Source organism: Bombyx mandarina, chromosome 22 (genome assembly GCF_030267445.1).
Source record: "Bombyx mandarina strain Sakado chromosome 22, ASM3026744v2".
Lineage (NCBI taxonomy): Eukaryota > Metazoa > Arthropoda > Insecta > Lepidoptera > Bombycidae > Bombyx > Bombyx mandarina.
This window is the reverse complement of record NC_143228.1, coordinates 14,947,008-14,965,693: the sequence shown is the minus strand read 5'-3', so window position 1 is coordinate 14,965,693 and position 18,686 is coordinate 14,947,008. Positions and strand designations below refer to the sequence as shown.

At 38.8% G+C, this 18,686-nt stretch overlaps 1 protein-coding gene across 3 annotated transcripts; it reads left to right on the top strand.

Annotated features, from left to right (window-relative positions):
- The first annotated feature begins 230 nt into the window (after positions 1 to 230).
- Positions 231 to 18,660, top strand: upSET (SET domain-containing protein upSET). Of its 3 annotated transcripts, none has more exons than XM_089736649.1 (12): positions 231 to 393; positions 1,041 to 1,160; positions 1,870 to 3,569; positions 3,647 to 6,008; positions 6,087 to 6,265; positions 6,905 to 7,049; positions 7,662 to 8,106; positions 8,195 to 8,283; positions 8,367 to 9,749; positions 11,252 to 11,420; positions 14,451 to 14,576; positions 15,201 to 18,660. In XM_089736649.1, exons 2-12 carry the CDS (start codon positions 1,122 to 1,124, stop codon positions 15,233 to 15,235), a joined length of 6,672 nt encoding a protein of 2,223 aa, XP_089592775.1. In that variant the 5' UTR covers positions 231 to 393; positions 1,041 to 1,121; the 3' UTR covers positions 15,236 to 18,660. The 3 variants fall into 3 exon arrangements, with proteins under 3 accessions (XP_089592775.1, XP_089592773.1, XP_089592774.1); XM_089736647.1 differs by having other exon boundaries at positions 8,180 to 8,283; XM_089736648.1 differs by having other exon boundaries at positions 963 to 1,160; positions 8,180 to 8,283.
- The last annotated feature ends 26 nt before the right edge of the window (positions 18,661 to 18,686 follow it).

Here is an 18,686-nt window from a genome sequence, read left to right as displayed (position 1 = left end):
CTCTATCCATTAACAAGATAAATCAGTTGCACTACTAGTAATATTTCCATCTTCTACTTTGTCATAAAAGGTATTTTATTCTATCTACAGATAAGATTTAAAATAATATAAATTAATTATTGTATTTTATAACCCTTTTTTTTAAATAAATTAGCGATGGTACCTCCCGTTCTAAAAAAAAAATATTGTAACCGGAAGTACTAAAGTACTTTAACATGTTCCATGAAACCCTGTTGTTTTGTATCACGAAAATGCAATGGCCGCCATCTTCGAGTCTTGTGAATGTTTTGGTCGTAGTTTCGGACTTTGAGGCTTTTTTCACATGTGCTATGCGATTATTTGATGGAAATAGTTTCGCTGCATCATAGGAATAGTATTTTTTTTTATTAAAAGGTTAGTACCATTTTTACTTAGTTATTTCTCCAAAACTGTTTACATCTGGATTTCACACAGCTCTGCTTTTGTGATGTTGTCACTATCCATAAATATTTATTAACGTTCCGGCGTAAATTTTGATTGTTATGATTAATTATTGTACACATTAATATCATTTTATGTTGTAGATAAAGATATATAAACCTCATTTTCGTACGCAGGTACCTAAATTTCACCGTCTCTTTGTTGCTAAGCGGGGTATGACTTCCAATAAACATTGAAACTATCAAATAATAAATAAATTCTATACATATTCTGCTTAATTCCTCCGTTTAAGACAGTGTTTACTTTTTTGATGTTTATTAATGAGACATTTCAGTTTCCGTGCTACAATAATGGCGGCAGTGGATTAACCTATCAACTTATATTATGCTTTTATCGTGATCCTGTCGTATTTAAGACTAAATATTTCAGCGTGATACCTATTATTTTTTCGTAACGAACAAAATAAAATGGCTTTCGAATACGTTTGTGGAACAATGACCTCGATGGTCAAATCCTATTTGTGGACTATGAATATTTTACAGAGAGCATTATGGTGTGCACCGTGCATGTTTTTACCGATTTCGAAGATATATGGGTAAAGAATCGGTTTTCGATTGCAGTCACATGAAATAATATTTGGAGGCCGAGGGGCACTCCAAGGCGTCATCTCGGGTCTAACCCAAGATGATAGTATACGCAGCATGTCAGCTTCGTCAGAATATGAACCTTCGGCCCGGCAAGTGAGTACAAAGCTATCATTTCGACAGTACTATGTCCACGCCATAAAAATCATACTCAAGGTATACCCATGAATTTGTAAACATAATTCCAAAACAAACCTCTAGAAACGCGATTTCCCAGTTAAGTTTGTGACTAAATTTCTTAATATGTATCTAATATTGATACTAAATAGGTTTCCCACATTTGGTTAAGTCATATCAACAGTAAAAATAAGTTGGCATAACGTTATTCTGTTTGTTCAGATGTATAACACATTGAAGGTGCTATTGATGTCTAACATTCTCACTTTCAGGTCAAAATTTTTGTAAATAAAGTATTTAACTAAATAGTGTATTCATTGAAACCCTTCCTAATCTATTAATAATACAAGTGTTCATGCGGTAAGTAGTGGTTGTCATTAATCTTAAAGAAGCTACACAATAAATGTTCTTTCTTTTTTCTTTCTGGCTATAGTTACTTTAATTTAAGTACAACTTTGCCAAGTCTGAGTACATAGTGGAGGTATCAAAATAATTATATTAAAACATTTACATTACATATAAGGCATGAACTGAAAATAAAGAGTGATTTGTTGAAATGCGTAGGATGTCTACTGATTACAGTGCTATAAAATTTATCAAACCCTAAATTTTGTCAGTGTCCATGTTTAGGCAACAAGAATCATTGCTTTCTGCGTATCATACTTATGTATTTAATTTTTTATTTCAGGATTACGGGCCGGCCGCCTCCAGTGAAAATGTCTTTGAAAATGTATTGGATCACAATCTGATAAATATGAATGTACCTAGCATAAGGACTCCTGTTCTGAGGACTGTACCTGTATCTCCCACTCAAAGGGACCCGGAACCGGATTCCACTAATCCTGAAAGCATTATTCGTTCTATACACCAAGTAGATAAGGAAATTGACTATCACATTTCTGAGAAAAGGTGCGATTCCGAAATGTCTGTTGAGACGTTATCTGGTATTGTAAGAATAGAAGAGAATATAGATAATGTAGGCCACATTGCTTACCCAGTTTTGCAAGAAGCAGATGAATCTAGTGACGGTCACTATGTTGAAAACTCTACAGCTCTTATTCAAGCTCCAATCAGCACTGCCATAGTACAGAATGTCACTAAACTACCACAGAATTTTACAATCAATGTTGATGCAGCCGTTGGAAATATCACAACAATACAGAATGTAGCCCAAGATGTGGCTGGCAGTCCAACATTGTGGTTGCCAACAATACTCACAACTAGTGCTGCTCCTCCGGATTTGAAAGACGATGAAAGACCCCAGGCTGGTGTGTCACAAATCATTATTACCAGTGAAAGCTATGTTAATGAGCTCAACCATGCCGGCCGAAGAGGTAATATTATAGCCGAAACAGGTTACATTAACCGTCCCAAAAGTTCTAAAGTGCAAATTCTAAGTAACATATCTATTCCTAAGAATACTACTTATTCTCAACAGTATATTCCATCTTGTAAAGAGGTGTCTACACCAGTTTATGCAACTCAAAACCATGTATACAAACTCAATACGAACTTGCAGAAGCATTTAAATAGTTCAGTTCTCTGCAGTAAACCATCAAAGAATCAGTCTTTAATTGGTTGTGCATCGCTAACCCCAACAGTGATCAACAACAGTCCAATAAAAAATGTATCATACAGTCATACATTTACCAAGAATGCAAGTCTTAGTAAAACTATAAATAAAGTAAACAATGGTGCTAACCTGAATGCGATGGTGGCATCATCTACTGGAAACGCGCCGTGCCACATTCTTTCGCGTGTCGTGTCTGCTCCGAATAAAATGTCTGTACATTCGGGGAGAAAATTAAACACTTTGAAAGGATCTAAAAGCTCGCAGGTATCGAGCCAAAAGAACCAATCGAGGCCAATTAAAATAATACAGCAAACGGGATCATCGACACACAAATCCGAAGCGAAGACTTGGCCCGTCGCCAGTGTCACGTATAAAAGTCAACAGCCGACGTTCGGAGTGGTAGACTCGAATACTTCCAAGATCATTCAGAAAGTCGGCAGTCCGACCCACAAGAACCAATCTATACCACTAACAAAATTTCCTGCAAAAGGCGAGCGATTAATTCTTCAATCCCCGTGCGGCCCAGTGTTGATATCAACGGCCCCTATCAGTACGAGCTTACCCAAAACACCTCATTACGTACAGTCAGGCGCTACTCCGAATTTGCGCTATGTGCAAACTTTTAGTTCGACAGAAAACCAGTCTATGACTTCACAAGTAACTGCCAATCAACAGTTGACTGCTCAAATTCTTCATTCCCTATCCCAACCTAAGCTGATGTTACAGCAAAGCTCACCCACAAATCACACTTTATCTCCAATGCTTCTTGAAGAACCTGTAGAATTAAAACCGGTCAATCAAAAACGGATAGTATTGTAAGTTAAAATTTAACTAGATATATTTTTTTGTATTTTGCAAATGAATCCTTCATGATACAGTATTTTTCTTTCAGCGGGGACAAATCGACTTTACTCACAGTAGAAGACATAGTCGGAGTAGAAGAGAGACCAAATTTGTCTGAAGAATTGCGACGATATTCTTTCCAATCATTGGCCTTCGTGATGCTAGATCACACATACTCATTACCAGCTCAAAAATTAGCCACCAGTAGTACTTCCACGACGCCCGTGGCCACCGCTCCCCCGCCCACCGTGGCCACCCCGCCCGCGGCTGCGCCGCCTCCCCCTAGCCCCACGAAGCGCACGTCTCCCGTTATCGTGTCCACGGCCACGTACGAACCCGCGGTCGCCCCGCCCTCCCCCGCCACCGTCCCGCCGCCCCCCGCGGCCCCCGCTCCTCCCGTCGAGGCCGCAGCGCTGCCCGATGACGACGCCGCGTCTGTCATATCCTCCCTGGACGGCGACCGGCGCCCCGAAGCGGGCGGCAGCGACACGGAGACCGCTCCCGAAGGCGAAGAAGAAGGTAAGACGCGATGCATCTGCGACTTCACCCACGACGACGGGTACATGATATGTTGTGATCGTTGCGGCGAATGGCAGCACGTCGACTGCATGGGCATCGACCGCCAGAACATTCCCGACGCATACATGTGCGAGCTGTGCCAGCCGCGTCCCATTGATCGTCGCCACGCTCGCGCAATCCAGATGAGGAAAAGGGAAGAACTGAACGCCCTAGGAGCGTCCGACTCTGACTCGTCTGAATGTCTGAGACAATCCGGTCAGCGGAGGAAGCGGTTGCTCACTGTCACAACTTACACGAACACTAGCGGGTCCAGCGTGACTACGTATAATTCTGCCGCACCTGCCGCGCCGACTGCGCTGCCGACCTTGCCGACGTCAACTCTACCGCCTGTAGCCAAGCGCGGCCCCAAGAAACCGAAAAAGCCAGATGTGATGCGAAAAGGTGCCAAACGAAAACTTTCGGAAAAAAGGGTGAAACGCAAAAAAGAAATGTTATTGAATCGAACCAAATACAGTTCCGGATTATCGAATCAGTCGCATTGGCAAGATTCCTACGAACTCGCCGTCACGAATCATTACAGTCCAGAGTTGCGGGCTAAGATAATGAAATACAGCAATAAGCTAGGTAACACACCGAACATGGGATATTCGTTGAATGCGCATTTATGTACAACGGTGCCGCACGCCGGCGGTAAAATATTAATTGCGACGAAAGACTTGAAAGAAAATTCCCCCGTGATCGAGCTCAGAGGCAAATATATGTTATCGAATCAGCATCGGCCCCAACAGCAGAATTCGGTGAGAGCTGGAAGTCAGAAACCGGGTCCTTTTGTATTCTTCTACAGGCTACCGAAGGACAATATTCAGATCTGCATTGATACGAGAACATACGGGAACGAAGCTCGGTTTGTCAGAAGGTCGTGTAAGCCTAACGCCGAACTACAGCACTGTATCGTCAAGGGAACGCTACATGTTTATTTAGTTACAATATCTGTGATACAATCAAACACTGAAATTACAGTTGGTCATGACGCAGATGGAACTAAACAACCTTGCGCCTGCGGGAATCCCAAGCATTGCAAAATGAATGGAATGAACACATTGGCAAGTCGTAAAATTATAGAATATCCTTCTAGGGAAAAACGCAGTAGAAACAGATGTTACAGTGCTTCGTCGCCCGTCTCGCCTCCTGCGGCACCAGTACTGACGCCCGTTAAAGAGAATCCACCACCATTTATAAAGGAAGATAAATTTTCTCCTTTTAAACACGAAAAATTGTCGCCTTTGAAACAAGAAAAGTTGTCTCCTTTTAAACAAGAAAAATTGTCCCCTATCAAAGATGAATATCCGATGTCGCCGGTTAAAACGGCAGCTATAACTCTTGACTTTGATGAACCTATGAAATTGGAACCGTTAATGGAAGACAAACCCGAGATAGATTTAACAGCCAAAGAAGAAATGAAACCTGAGGATTTAGATGAACCGGATTTTATTAAAACCGAGTCTACTCTTGAAGAAAAAATAGAAGAAGCAAAAAACGAGCCTGAGGAAGAAGAAGAAGAAGAAACGCACGAACCGATAAAAGAAGTATTTGAAGATGAGAAAATTTTAGAAGATAAAATTGAGAAACCATTGTCGCCTGCACCTCAGACAGAGCTCGTATCCTCAGACGACGAGAAACTGGAGACATTGGAAGAGAAGACACCCAAAGAGGAACTAACTATGGAAGACGAAAAGACGCTTAAAGAAATTACGGCGAAATCTGCTTGTCATGACAGATCCTCGAGGTCTAGTAGAACTGTTTGTTCTAATCACGACTCTCTTGATGATAAAACGGATGACTCTCAAGATAGAATACAAACAAGAATTAAAGAGAAGGATAAGAAAAAAATGGTAGGTCCTATAGTGCCTTAAATATTCTACAAAAACCTAAATGTAAAAATAATAATAATACATGTGCGTTTATTTCAGACTCGAGAGGAACGTAAAATGGAAGCCATAATGAAAGCTTTTGAAAGAATGGAAAAAGCTCAACAAAGGAAACAGGAAGTTAAAGAGCGACAAAAACGAAGGGAATCAGATCCACACCCAAATTCATTTGATAAAGATGATGAAGACGAAATTCATGTTTCTACAAAGAAAAGAAAGAGGTCAGCATGTTAAACCTTTCTTAAAAAAAACTAAATCCTAAAAGAACAATTGAAAAAATAAGTTAATGTTTAATATTGACAGAGAGTTTGGTTTAACGTCTCGAAAGTCATTTTTGGCATTCTGTAGTTTGCAAAGGTTCTTGTCTTGAAAGCTTAAACATTGTCTATTATATTACTAAGGTTATTATTGTCTATTATAGTCTATTATATTAAACAGTACGAGTTTTAAAGCAGAAAATGGGAAAATAAATATTAGATGTAACAAAATAGAAATATATCCTGCAGGCTGGTACCAATTTTTCTAATGGAATATGTACTTAAGAAATCTTCACGATTGACTTCGACATGTAATAAAAAATCAAACTCACAAAATTGTAATTTGCGTAATTACTGATGATAGGACCTTTTGTGAGTCCGCACGGATAGGTACCACCACCCCGCCTATTTTTGTCGTGAAGCAGGCCTAATGCGTTTCGGTCTGAAGGGTGGGGCAGCTGTTGTAACTATACTGAAATCTTAAATCTCAAGGCGTGTGGTGGCATTTACGTTGTAGATGTCTATGGGCTCCAGTAACCACTTAACACCAGGTGGGCTCTGAGGTCGTCCACACATTTATACAATAAAAATGGTTTTGTGCAGACGCAAGGGCCGCGCCCGCACCACGTCGCAGTCGGCGCGACGGAGACTCAACTCTGCCGACAGCGACCTCGCCACTTCCGCAGACGAAGCCGCCCACGTCGCCGGGAACAACGAGCACGACAAACCTGGAGAACAAGTCTCAGAGGTACTAGTTAATCCTTTACACCGTTGTCGCCGCTGCAGTGACTTGACCCTGGTTTGGTGAAATTTAAACTAAATATTCGTATTTATACGTAAATCCCCTGAGTTGATTTTCTTAAAAACCTATTGAGTAAATAGGTCAGTGGTAGAAGCAATATTTTTTCTTTGGTAGGTGCTCGGGTAGTTATTAGCGAATCTCTCCTGCCGGAACGCATATTCGCCTATCCTGTACTATTGAATCTAGGAAGGCCTCTGAGCTTCCAGCACTGACTGATTCTAAAAAAATAATAAAGTCTAATTAAATCTAAGTAAAGTGTAATTAAACTTGATAATGTCTATAAGGGACCGGACCAGTGTCCAAACACTTATTCCGCTCTAATAATTAATCTATACTAATATTATAAAGAGGAAAGATTTGTTTGTTTGTTTGTTTCGAATAGGCTCCGAAACTACTGGACCGATTTGAAAAATTATTTTTCCATTAGAAGCCGACATTGTCCCTGATGAACATAGGCTACTTTTTTTATTTATTTTTTTTGGTTTCATGTGTGTTTTAATGTTTCCGAAGCGAAGCGAGGGCGGGTCGCTAGTGATTAATATATTTTAACGGTCACAGGATTTGGGGTTGAGTTCTGCTTGTTTGCTGGTCGAAGCCGCGGTCGGTTCTGTCGAGTCTGCTTTCAAGCTGCCCAAAACCAAGAAAACAATAGCGACGGAATGGATAGGGCGCTCCCCGGAACGAACGCCATCTCCATACCGCTCGCCGTACAGACCGACGCTCGTGTCGGCGCCGTCGCTGGAGAGCTTAGTGCGAGTGGCGAGCACCATGATCGGCGACCTCAGTGGCGGCCAGGACCTCGACAATGAAGAGAACGCGAGGTCGTCTCCGCCCCGTACGCCGGCGCGGGACAGGAATCGACCCCCTAAGAAATCCAAGAGGATCACTAGAAGTACGCCACCCGAAGTGCCTGAAGCTCCTCCGCCCATATTACCGCAACACAGCGCTAAAAAACGATGGCTGCGACAAGCCATCAGCGAAGAGAGCGATTTCCCTTGTGCAGGTATGTACCAATTTAAATAATTCCTTGCTTTGTTATTATTCATAAAAATAGTTGGTATTATGTTGAAATCAAGATGTTTTTGTTCCAGAGTCTCCTCCGAACGAAATGGTGACTCCGCTTAAGAAGCGTCGGCTCGCAAGGGAATCTTTATCGTGCGAACAGAATACCATTGTGCCTGTAAGCTTATCATCAGAATATACAAACATTTTTCTACATTATATTTAGGATTTAAATTTTATTGTTTCTTTTTTTATTTGCAGTGTAATGATGATACCTCGCCAGTTTTAACGTCAGAAGATTCCCCAGTTAAAGACGATTCTGCGTTATCGCGGCAGTATAAAGTGCGTAATATAATGGACAGTATTTATGGTAGGGACCGGACGCGATCAGACAGTGGTCAAGGTTCTGATGATCAGTGCAATATGGAACATGACGTGTTAAATGTTAATCTAAAAGGACCTCACGATAGTGAAAACATTAGAAGGATTATAGGAGTACCCACGCCAGAATACGAAGAACCGCCGGATATAACGAGACCAGAAGATATCAAAATTAATAATAATAATGTTGATTTAGAAGAGAATAATTACAATAAGGTAGTGCCGATGGAGATCGACAATACTATGCCACAGCCAAAGATACAAGAGTCGATAGAGAACATGGATTCAAAATCGATAGGTAGCCCCGGCGAAAAGCCAAACAGTTGTCAGTCGGCCGACACGAGCGGCAACTCCTCACCGCAACGCGACGAGATGGACGACATTCAGAAAAAAATACACTCATTCCACACGGAAAATATTTTAATGCTAAAAAGTAGAAATAAGAAACCAAAAGAGAAACGGAAGAAAGTCAATTTAAATTTTGACTTGAGCATGGTGGACGACCAGATCAGTATTCAACTACGCACAGACGCCGAGAACGGGGGTAAGGCTATGGACATCAACGGAGACTTACTCGATGACGTTAGCAATTCAGTGAATGAAGATGGCAAGTATAGTATTTCACCAGAAAATATACCTCTGCCGCCGTCTGAATCTGTTACAATTCTCTCGCCAGAAAATATACCCTTACCAAAAGATCCTAGTCCAGAGCTAGTTATGCCGCTTCTAGAAACAATACCCCTTCCAGAAGAAGAACCCACGGAACCGGTCAAAACCATACTGCAAATTGGTCCCGTGGAAAAAGAAGAAAAAAATGCTCCAATCGAGAGGCCCTTAGTGTTAGACAACAACACCACGCTACCGTTTACTTCGCGTTTCAGCTCAACCGGACTCTTCTCTGGTATATTCAGTAACATGTCGCAATCGTTCAATGTGGACAGTCAAGCTAACGAGAACGTTCCGAACATGTCGATAATAAAAAGTGCTATAGATAGGACTACAAGTTTAGACAGTGGTTTATTTGATAAAGAAAGTATTACGCCTGCCGATGAACTGAAAAGTGTCCAGGAAATACTGACCCGTGTTAACAATATGGATTCAAATAACAGTGTGATATTGTCGGGAGTGTTAAAGAGCTCTAACAAAGCTGGGCTGATGGCGCCGTCGCCTGCCAAGTCCGACGCCAAGCCTTACTGCCCTGGGAGCAACGACCCCAGGCTCAACCCCCCGCCCATAGAGAAACCAAAACCTGTTAGAAGGAAGGTGAGTAACATTGCATTGACACACATACAGTATGCACTTCCGGCATTTTTGTACTTGGTCCTGCTAACAAACTTGCTAGTTTTCATTTATCAGATATGTTTGAAAGGAACCAGCACAAGGTTCGTGATTAGATAATGGGAATAATCATTTGCATGCATGCACTTTAATGATGGCCTCGTTAATTATGAGTTATCACAGCTTAATGAGACCATTATGTATAATATGAAGGTTGAAAAGTGTTACATTTTCACAAGAAAATTTTTTTTTTTTTTTTTAACAATCACGCCACGTTAACTGGTCCCGTGATAAGTTCGTAAAGAACTTGGGTTACAGGTACCAGATAACGGAAATAAATGTAAGATTTTTATTATACACATACATATATTTAATATACATCCATAACCCTGGAAAAGACATTTATATTTATCATACAAATATCTTTCCTTGGCGGGATTCGAACCCGCGACCCCCTTGTGTAGTGACCATGTCACTTACCACTACACCAGACGGCCGTTAAATTATTATACTGTATTATGTATATACAAATATTATATATAGTTTATAATAAAATAATATAAGGCTCTAGGAACTCATTAGAATAACATCATAATTTATACACAGGCCCCTTAGAGCTTGCTTATTGATATATTGAAATACAGAAGTTTTCATACAAATTTAGTTATCAAGCTTACCTAATGCGACTAATGATTTCAAAAGGCAATCATCAACATCAGCAATAATCATATTGAAATTTAGACAAAACATGTAAATTTAAATGAATCATTTTGCAGTTGGCCACACCATGTCTATGCTAAATATTATTTCAATAATGTAACTTCATATGTCAACACAGACACTGCAGTGCTGTTGTGTGTAACTAAGTAATCCTCACTATAGTGCTAAATGCCAATAATTGAACTTGAATAAAGATCTGCTCACGAATTATAGGTTATTGGGTATGCGTTTTAAATTTATTTATTTCAAATATGGATTTTCTTTTTACAGCTCTTCATACTCGTTTATCTAACAACTTATTTGCTGTAAAAATAAGTTGTACAAATGTATGTTATACTTCATTGGTGGTCGTTTCTGTGAAGCATTGCTCTTGGTAGGACCAGTGTTAGCAAATTCTCTCGAGTTGAGTCTGCGAGCTGGATAGCCCAGCCATACTGGTGGTAGGACCTCTTGTGAGTCCGCGCGGGTAGATACTACCGCCCTGCCTATTTCTACCGTGAAGCAGTAATGCGTTTCGGTTTGAAGGGTGGGGCAGCCGTTGTAACTATACTTGAGACCTTAGAACTTATATCTCAAGGTGGGTGGCGCATTGACGTTGTGGATGTCATGAGCTCCAGTAACCACTTAAACCAGGTGGGTTGTGAGCTTGTCCACCCATCTAAGCAATAAAAAAAAAGGAGCATAGCTGGAATAGCACCTTAGGTAACCAGCCAGACCTAAAGACCTAACCGAATACTTAAGCGTTATATTTGTATGTTCACACACAGCTCTCTATAAGCGAGTACCGCAAAAGGCTCGCGGGGGCGGGCGGGGAGGAGCCGGTCCGCGAGGGGGGCGCGTCCTCCTCGTCGTCGGCCGGGGACCTCTCCCCGCGGCCCCTCGACGAGCTCGACCAGCGTCTGCACAAGGACATCGGCGCCGAACAGCCGCACAAAGGTATGATCACTCCCAATAACCAACACTTAGAGCGATACGCAGCTTATTTATCTATACTAATATATAAATCTACAGTGGTTTTTACGGATGTTCCGTTATAACTACTGAACCGTGCATCCGATTGACTTAAAACTTGGTATCCATGTAGAAAATACATGTACTTAATGGATAGGCTAATATTTATATGAGTGTTGGACTCCCTAATAATAATGACAATAAAGAAAATGTAAATTTTAAATGCCCAGCGAAGCGGGCGAGTACGGCTAGTATATATCGTCTTTTCGCATTAAAAGTGTACAATTTCCAAAAATATTCGAAATGGAGTTAATATGCGGAATCATTTGTTATCATCAGTATTTTTCTCTTAAATACTGTCAAAAGAGCGTAGTTTTGTTTTAGTTTTCTTTTTTAGTTTACCTATGTTTGACTACTATTAAAAAAATTAATACATAATTTTATCTTACTTTAAAAGACAGATAATGTAACTTCTTTACATTATGCTTATAAAAAGAAATGAAAAAACGCTAAACTGTTTCGCTCTCAGACATATTGGTACCTATTCGATGTGAACACGCCGTCTTCATTCTTCGACTCGTGACGTCGCGTCGCCGCGTTGTATGAAATCGGTAGAGAAAAATACTGCGCAGTATTACGCTCTGATAATAAATACTTCAAGTTGAAACTAATTACGCTATAGTATAAGCACGATTACATACAAAAAAAAAGTACAAAACACGTGCAGTGGGTAAAGATGTACTATAGTCGGCAAATCTATTATTGTTACTTCTACAATATAGGTAGCATTGATATACCGGAAAAAAAATGGTATTTCATACAGAATGTATGTTTTGGAATACTGTACCACCCTAATACTAATGAAATTAATTTGAAATTATAAGTTAAATAAATTTCAAGTTATTCGATTGGTGATTCTTCTAGATTCTAGAACAATCCCTTACCGTACTCCTCCTTATAACATACGCTACAAAACACTGCACTAGAGTGAAATTTGAAAGATACGCTTCTAATCGTGCACGAAATAAATTAAGTCCCCAAATATCCATCGTGTAATCTAATGGTAAATTTGATGACTTTCTTACAAAATTATAAGTATTTAAAAATGTCCGTTATCAAATTAAAAAACAAAAGTTGCACATAATTTGACGATGAACTGCATTGAAAATAAATCATTCCTATTACGTACATTACATTACATATTACGTACAAAATTGTCAATCAGTTTGTGCAATTTATGCTACAGATAAAATATGATGGTTTTATATTATCATAAATTACAAATCTTTTCTATTGTAATTCGACATTCGACAAAAACACTAGTAAACTAATTTTCACATTAAGTAAATAATATTCTTAAAGCATTAAAAAAACTTCTTAGCAAAATTCTAGAGTGCTGTGTATTATTAATTTTAATACAAAAAGACTTTTTATTTTGTATATTAATCGCAAAATTCTGTGTCTGTTTCGAATACAAAAATGTATGCACGGTCGCCTTCGGTAGAGTGAACGGCCTTGACGTGCCTAGTGTACCAACGCATTGGTGTTGTGAATTCAAAACTAATACATATATTCATACGGTACATTTTTGCATCCGCATACATGCTTCTGCAATGAGATAATAATCTTTAGCGTTTTGTCGAAGCGATATCCGTCTTATGGCTACTACGTAAAGTTGATAATCGCTTGGCGGTTTCGAGAAGTGTTCGAATCTGCAGCGCGTTTATTTTTAGTGTCCGCCACCGTTTACTGGCGTGTTTTATTATTCCGGTCGAATTTACAATTTGTGTGTCACGATGTTTCCTTCGTTCGCTGTCGGTAACCTTTTTTTTATGAGGGAAAAGCCTAGAAGGCTCTGAATGAATAAATCAACAAAAACATTGTTGCACGGGTCGATTCACAGCAATATTTGCTGCGCAGTTGTGTGGATTGCATTCTAATGTTGCTGGATGGATCTCTGTCTGTGAACGACCATTGTTTCGATAGTACTTAGTTGAGTCCTTTACTGGTGGTAGGACCTCTTGTGAGTCCGCACGGGTAGGGACCACCGCCCTGCCTATTTCTGCCGTGAATCACTAATGCGTTTCGGTTTAAAGGGTGGGCAGCCGTTGTAACTACTGAGACCTTAGAACTTATATCTCAAGGTGGGTGCCGCATTTACGTTGTAGATGTCTATGGGCTCCAGTAACCACTTAAAACCAGGTTGGCTGTGAACTCGTCCACCCTACCTACCTGGTGGTCCTACCACCAGTAAAAATAATAGTATATAGTATATATAGTAGTAATAGTATATATAGTCCAAATAATAGTCTATTAAAATAATGAAAGAAGAATAATTTAAAGTGTTGATGAAACACACAAATGGAACAACATCATCCTTAATAATTATTAATTTGTAATCTATATAATTTAAGAAGCAATTCAATCGGCTAAAATACAATGAATACTTTTGTTTTTACATGCGGCTAGAGCCTAAAGCCGCTTTCAGACTACGCCATAATATAATAGCATATAGTATATAGCTCATAGCACAACAATATCGCGCACCATACATTGTTATGGACACGTTCATACTGTACTGTACTATATTGGCTAAGTATAGGCTGCTATACTATTGTATAGCGTAGTCTGAAAGCAGCTTTATGAAATAAGAAAAATCATAGGTTGATATTTGACGATCGTCATTACGGATCCTCCCGATCCATTAACGGTGCTTTTAGGTACCACAAGCACCGGTCACCGTCCTCATCGAACCCGTCGCTTGCGACGAAGGGCTCGACGAGTGAATTAACTCACAGACACAGCCCACTGAGTTTCTCGCAGGATCTTCTCAGTGGGTCGCGTTTCCGATCCGGTGGTAGATTCTGCGAAGCACTGCTCTTGCTAGGGCCAGTGTTAGCAACACTCCGGTTTGAGCCCCGTGAGCTCACCTATATGTTAGGGTGAAGCTGAAATAGCCTCTCAAGGCTATCAGCATAGGTAGGAACAAACAAAAAAATGCTTCGGCTTGCGCAGGTGCCTTCGACGTGCAGCCGACCGCCTCCGAGAGGCAGCGGGAGAACCTGAGCTCGCGGCTGCGGCGGGAGATCGGCCTCGCGCTGGCCGACGACGAGGAGGCGCGCCCGCCCACCGACCTCTCCGGTACGTCTGTGCTCACGGGGGATCACGGTAGCCGCGTCCACTCAGCCTCACACGGTACCGGCGCCGGGACCGAGACGCTTGAGACAATTGAGACATCTAAATGAAGTGGTTATTGTAGCCCATAGACATCTACAACGTAAATGCGCCACCCACCTTGAGATATAAGTTCTAAGATCTCAGTATAGTTACAATGGCTGCCCCACCCTTCAGACCGAAACGCATTACTGCTTCACGGCAGAAATAGGCAGGGCGGTGGTACCTACCCGTGCAGACTCACAAGAGGTCCTACCACCAGTAATGCAGAAATAGGCTATGTATACAAGCTTGAACCGGGAGCGAAGGAACTGAAAGAGCTTTGCCGGGGAAAGTTTTAGCTTGCGCCCGTCCGCCGGCGACATGCCGCGCTTGTCGCGACGTGACGCTCAGACGGACGTCGAACAAAAATAAAGAGGCTTTGGAGGTGTGTAAAAAGCTTGCAAATAACAATAGCCATTGGATCTAATTAGAATCGCAGTCGTTAGATTTAGGACTGTAACGCATGTGTAGTTTTTGAAATTATCATTTAAACTGTAAACTTTTAATTTGGTGTTAACTTTAATTATAATGATTGACCTTGTCCGACAGATGGCGCCGGCGCGACGAAGCGGTGCGACAGGTAGAGGCGACGTCGTCCTTGTCCTAATATAAATAAGACATATTTTTGTAAATCTCAGATGTACGTCGACAAATCGCTCTTGTATTATATTAATTATAAATAAATTTAATATAAGAATTGGAAGGATACGCGTTAGGGGGCGCTCGGGCGCTTGTTGTGTATATTTTCAGTTTCAATTCCTTTATGATTTTCACGATTTCTCTGCAAGTACAAATTGTTTTTATTTCTCTCTGTACATATTGTATATAGGAGATTAATTAAGGACGCCAGTTCGGTACTTATGTATAATGGTAAAGAGACAAGAGATTTTTTATATATATATGTATGTACAATGTTTATGTATCTTATTAATATATTTATTTATTATCGATTTATCGATCGCTCGTTTAGCGAATGACGGCTAAGATTTTTGTACGCATAATGTTTAAGTAAATTATAGTTGTTTTTGTTGTTTTACGGTTTATTTTATAATTTTTTTAGTGTAAAAAATATCTCGGAGATCATTGAAGTTTAAAGTTCGCCGGTCTCCGCCTTAGAGTTAGAATAGAATTCACATGTAACTTTGTAAAGTTTCGATAAAACATTATAGACATTGATATAGAGGTTGGAACTGTGTTATGATTGAAGTGGTCACGTGACACATGCGGGACGACCGGTCTTGTCACACGACGCAATGGAAGCCTCACAGAAACGTGAACATACATATTCAAATGAGGTCGTCAGCGTAAAAGTGACCTAACCCAAAAATTTTCATAATCATGCTTATATGTATATTGCAATTTATTTAAAATATATAATAAATTTTGATGCAATACCGGCCTATCCATAGTTTCACCCGTCGCCAACAGATGGCTTTGTAGACATTATTTTTGTGCGCGTATTGTTTTTTTTTCTACTCAAATTCAAATTCATGAAAACATAAACCTCATAGCTCCATAATAACTATGGTAAGCTTGGCCACTTGTGCGCTGGCCGCCTCATATATACTCGTATAGACGTTATCGTTTTTTTAATGCATTTATTTCAAAAACAAAAAAACGAAAGTGGACGTGTAAAGAGAAATAAATTATTCATTTCGTAAGCCACGTTATAGTTTTCAAATCGCAATCATTTATTTTCGCCGGAATAAATTCGTCGTTTTAACGAAAATCCCAAGAGATATTGGCAGACTGGGTTTGCTGTATAGTTGAAAAACAGATTTCATTTGTAACAAATTGATGATGATATTGATTGTTGTTTATCACAGTGAATCGTTTCGTGTGTCACAAGAGCGTCGTTTAATTTGTGCTGTGCTATACTGTACTGTACTGTATCGAACTGTATTGTACTGTATCGAACTGTACTGAACTGTATTGTGCTGTGCTGTGCTGTGCCGTGCCCGCGGAACTCTGATTACAACGAATAAATGTTGTGAATTATATAAAAAGTCGGAACTCGTTTCGACCGTTAATCCAGTTAATTGTAAATGTATCATATTATAATTGGGAACAGGCAAAATATTCTATTCGTTATGTCTGCGTAGATTTTAAATTATTGTCTCATTAATAATTGTCTCAGTAAAAATGTACGTGACGGAAATATATTTTGGACATTTACGAAGGTTTCGATTTAATTGTACTAATGAACAGTCAAGCCGTTATGATTGATTTGTAAATTTCAAAAAGTAAAATAGTTTTGTTTGCCTTTCGCTATAAAATTAAAGTATGTAATTTTTATTGATTTTCAATATTCTAATGATTGATTACTCGATGTTCGTTTAATATTTAACCCCCCTAAAGCCATTATTATTTTGTGTCGTATCTAATCGAATATCGTAGCTAATTTCTTAACTACTTAAACATTTTCTGGTAAATATAACGCGAGGCCTAACATTATATGTATATACATACATACATGTATATATATTATTTTTTTGAAACCACGATGATTATATAATTTATGTGTTCGTATTTTGCTAAACATAAAATGACATCAAAAAAACTTACTAAATACCAGTAGTTAAACTACGATTCAACAATTCAATCGAACGAAGCAAAAAGTCAATTACGTAATGTAGTAGTGTAAAATTAACTGATTTTTTATTATTATTTTATTATTGTATTACTGTTATTATTTATTTTGTATTAAATGAATGTTCGAAGAGCTTAATATAGTTTGTTACAGCCCAGTGAATGATGTCGCTCCCTCCAAATTTTTGCTCAATGAACTTAAAATAACTCTCAATTTGGATAAAATTTATGCTCTTTCTCGATTAGAGAATCGACCTAAAACGTTGGCTGCTTTTATTTTAATAATATTTCAAACTAAAAATAAATGTGTATTTTACTTTTTTTTTCACTTAGTGAAGCTTACGTTGGTCGTCCACGACATGTACCAACTTAATAATAAGAGCGTCTTAGATAATAATGAAATTATTGATTACCATTTCGCAGTTTTTCGAGTGCAATTTTTTACAAGCCATAAGCAATAAGCTACATCACATTATTATTTTTTTAAGTCGTGGATGATTGAACTCACGGCACATAATACTTAAACTCACATGTTTTGTCAGAGATATGCATAATTTTATTAAGGTATCTAGTATGTAGTTAATACGTTGCAATAATAATAAGCCTACAAGGCACGCGTTAGTTGTAGAAGAAAATATTCGAGAAAAAAAAAGATTTTTAACAACTTACATATTTAATTCACGATTTTTAGAAAGTATTTTTGTAATTTGTAAAAAGGGAGAATAGTGTTTTTTGTGTAACCGATTTTATGGAAAGTATTAGCAGCCAGTCTATCAAGAGATATAATGTATATGTAAATATTTTGATCTGTTTTTTTTAAATAATAGACTGTAAATTTGCTTCTCTTGTTAAGGTGCATTTTGATGTGACTAAAATTTTACGATAAAGTAACGAACGCAATAATCTAGGCTGTAATAATAAATGGACGTAGTAGATTATTAAAAAGAAAACGCCTTATATCTGTTGTCACAACTAAATGTACTTTGACTGTTTCGGTAGTGTAGTGAAATTTTTATGTGATAATATTTCTTATATATTATTATTATTATTATCATCAAGTAGTTGACATGTATATGTTATATATGTACACGTTACGTATAAGTGAAAAGCTATATTTTGTTATTGTAAACAAAAAGCGTGCACTATTATCGTTTGCCATACATTAATTATTTTATTTCCTTTATTTTTTTCCTTCGTAACTTCACCCACCTTGCTATTCTAATATCTTGGTAAGTCATTCGATGTAACAATGGAATATTTTGCAATGTATTTTTTTTTTGTGAACGCTAAGTGGATCGATTCCGTGCAGCCTGTGTATTATTATCCTGATGTTAATTTTTTTTCTGTCAATGTTTGAACTAAGCATGTAAAATTTAAATAATATAGAATAAAAAATGTTATGATAATAATTACATAAAAACTTGTTTGATTGAGCGCCATACCTCC

What these genes read in the sequence shown, in the direction of transcription:
- upSET (XM_089736647.1), top strand. Translation starts at nt 1,122, where the DNA reads ATGTCAGCTTCGTCAGAATATGAACCTTCGGCCCGGCAA. An exon ending in ATGAACCTTCGGCCCGGCAA is followed by an intron (nt 1,161 to 1,869) that starts GTGAGTACAAAG and finishes TTTTTATTTCAG; the next exon opens with GATTACGGGCCGGCCGCCTC. An exon ending in TCTACAAAGAAAAGAAAGAG is followed by an intron (nt 6,266 to 6,904) that starts GTCAGCATGTTA and finishes GGTTTTGTGCAG; the next exon opens with ACGCAAGGGCCGCGCCCGCA.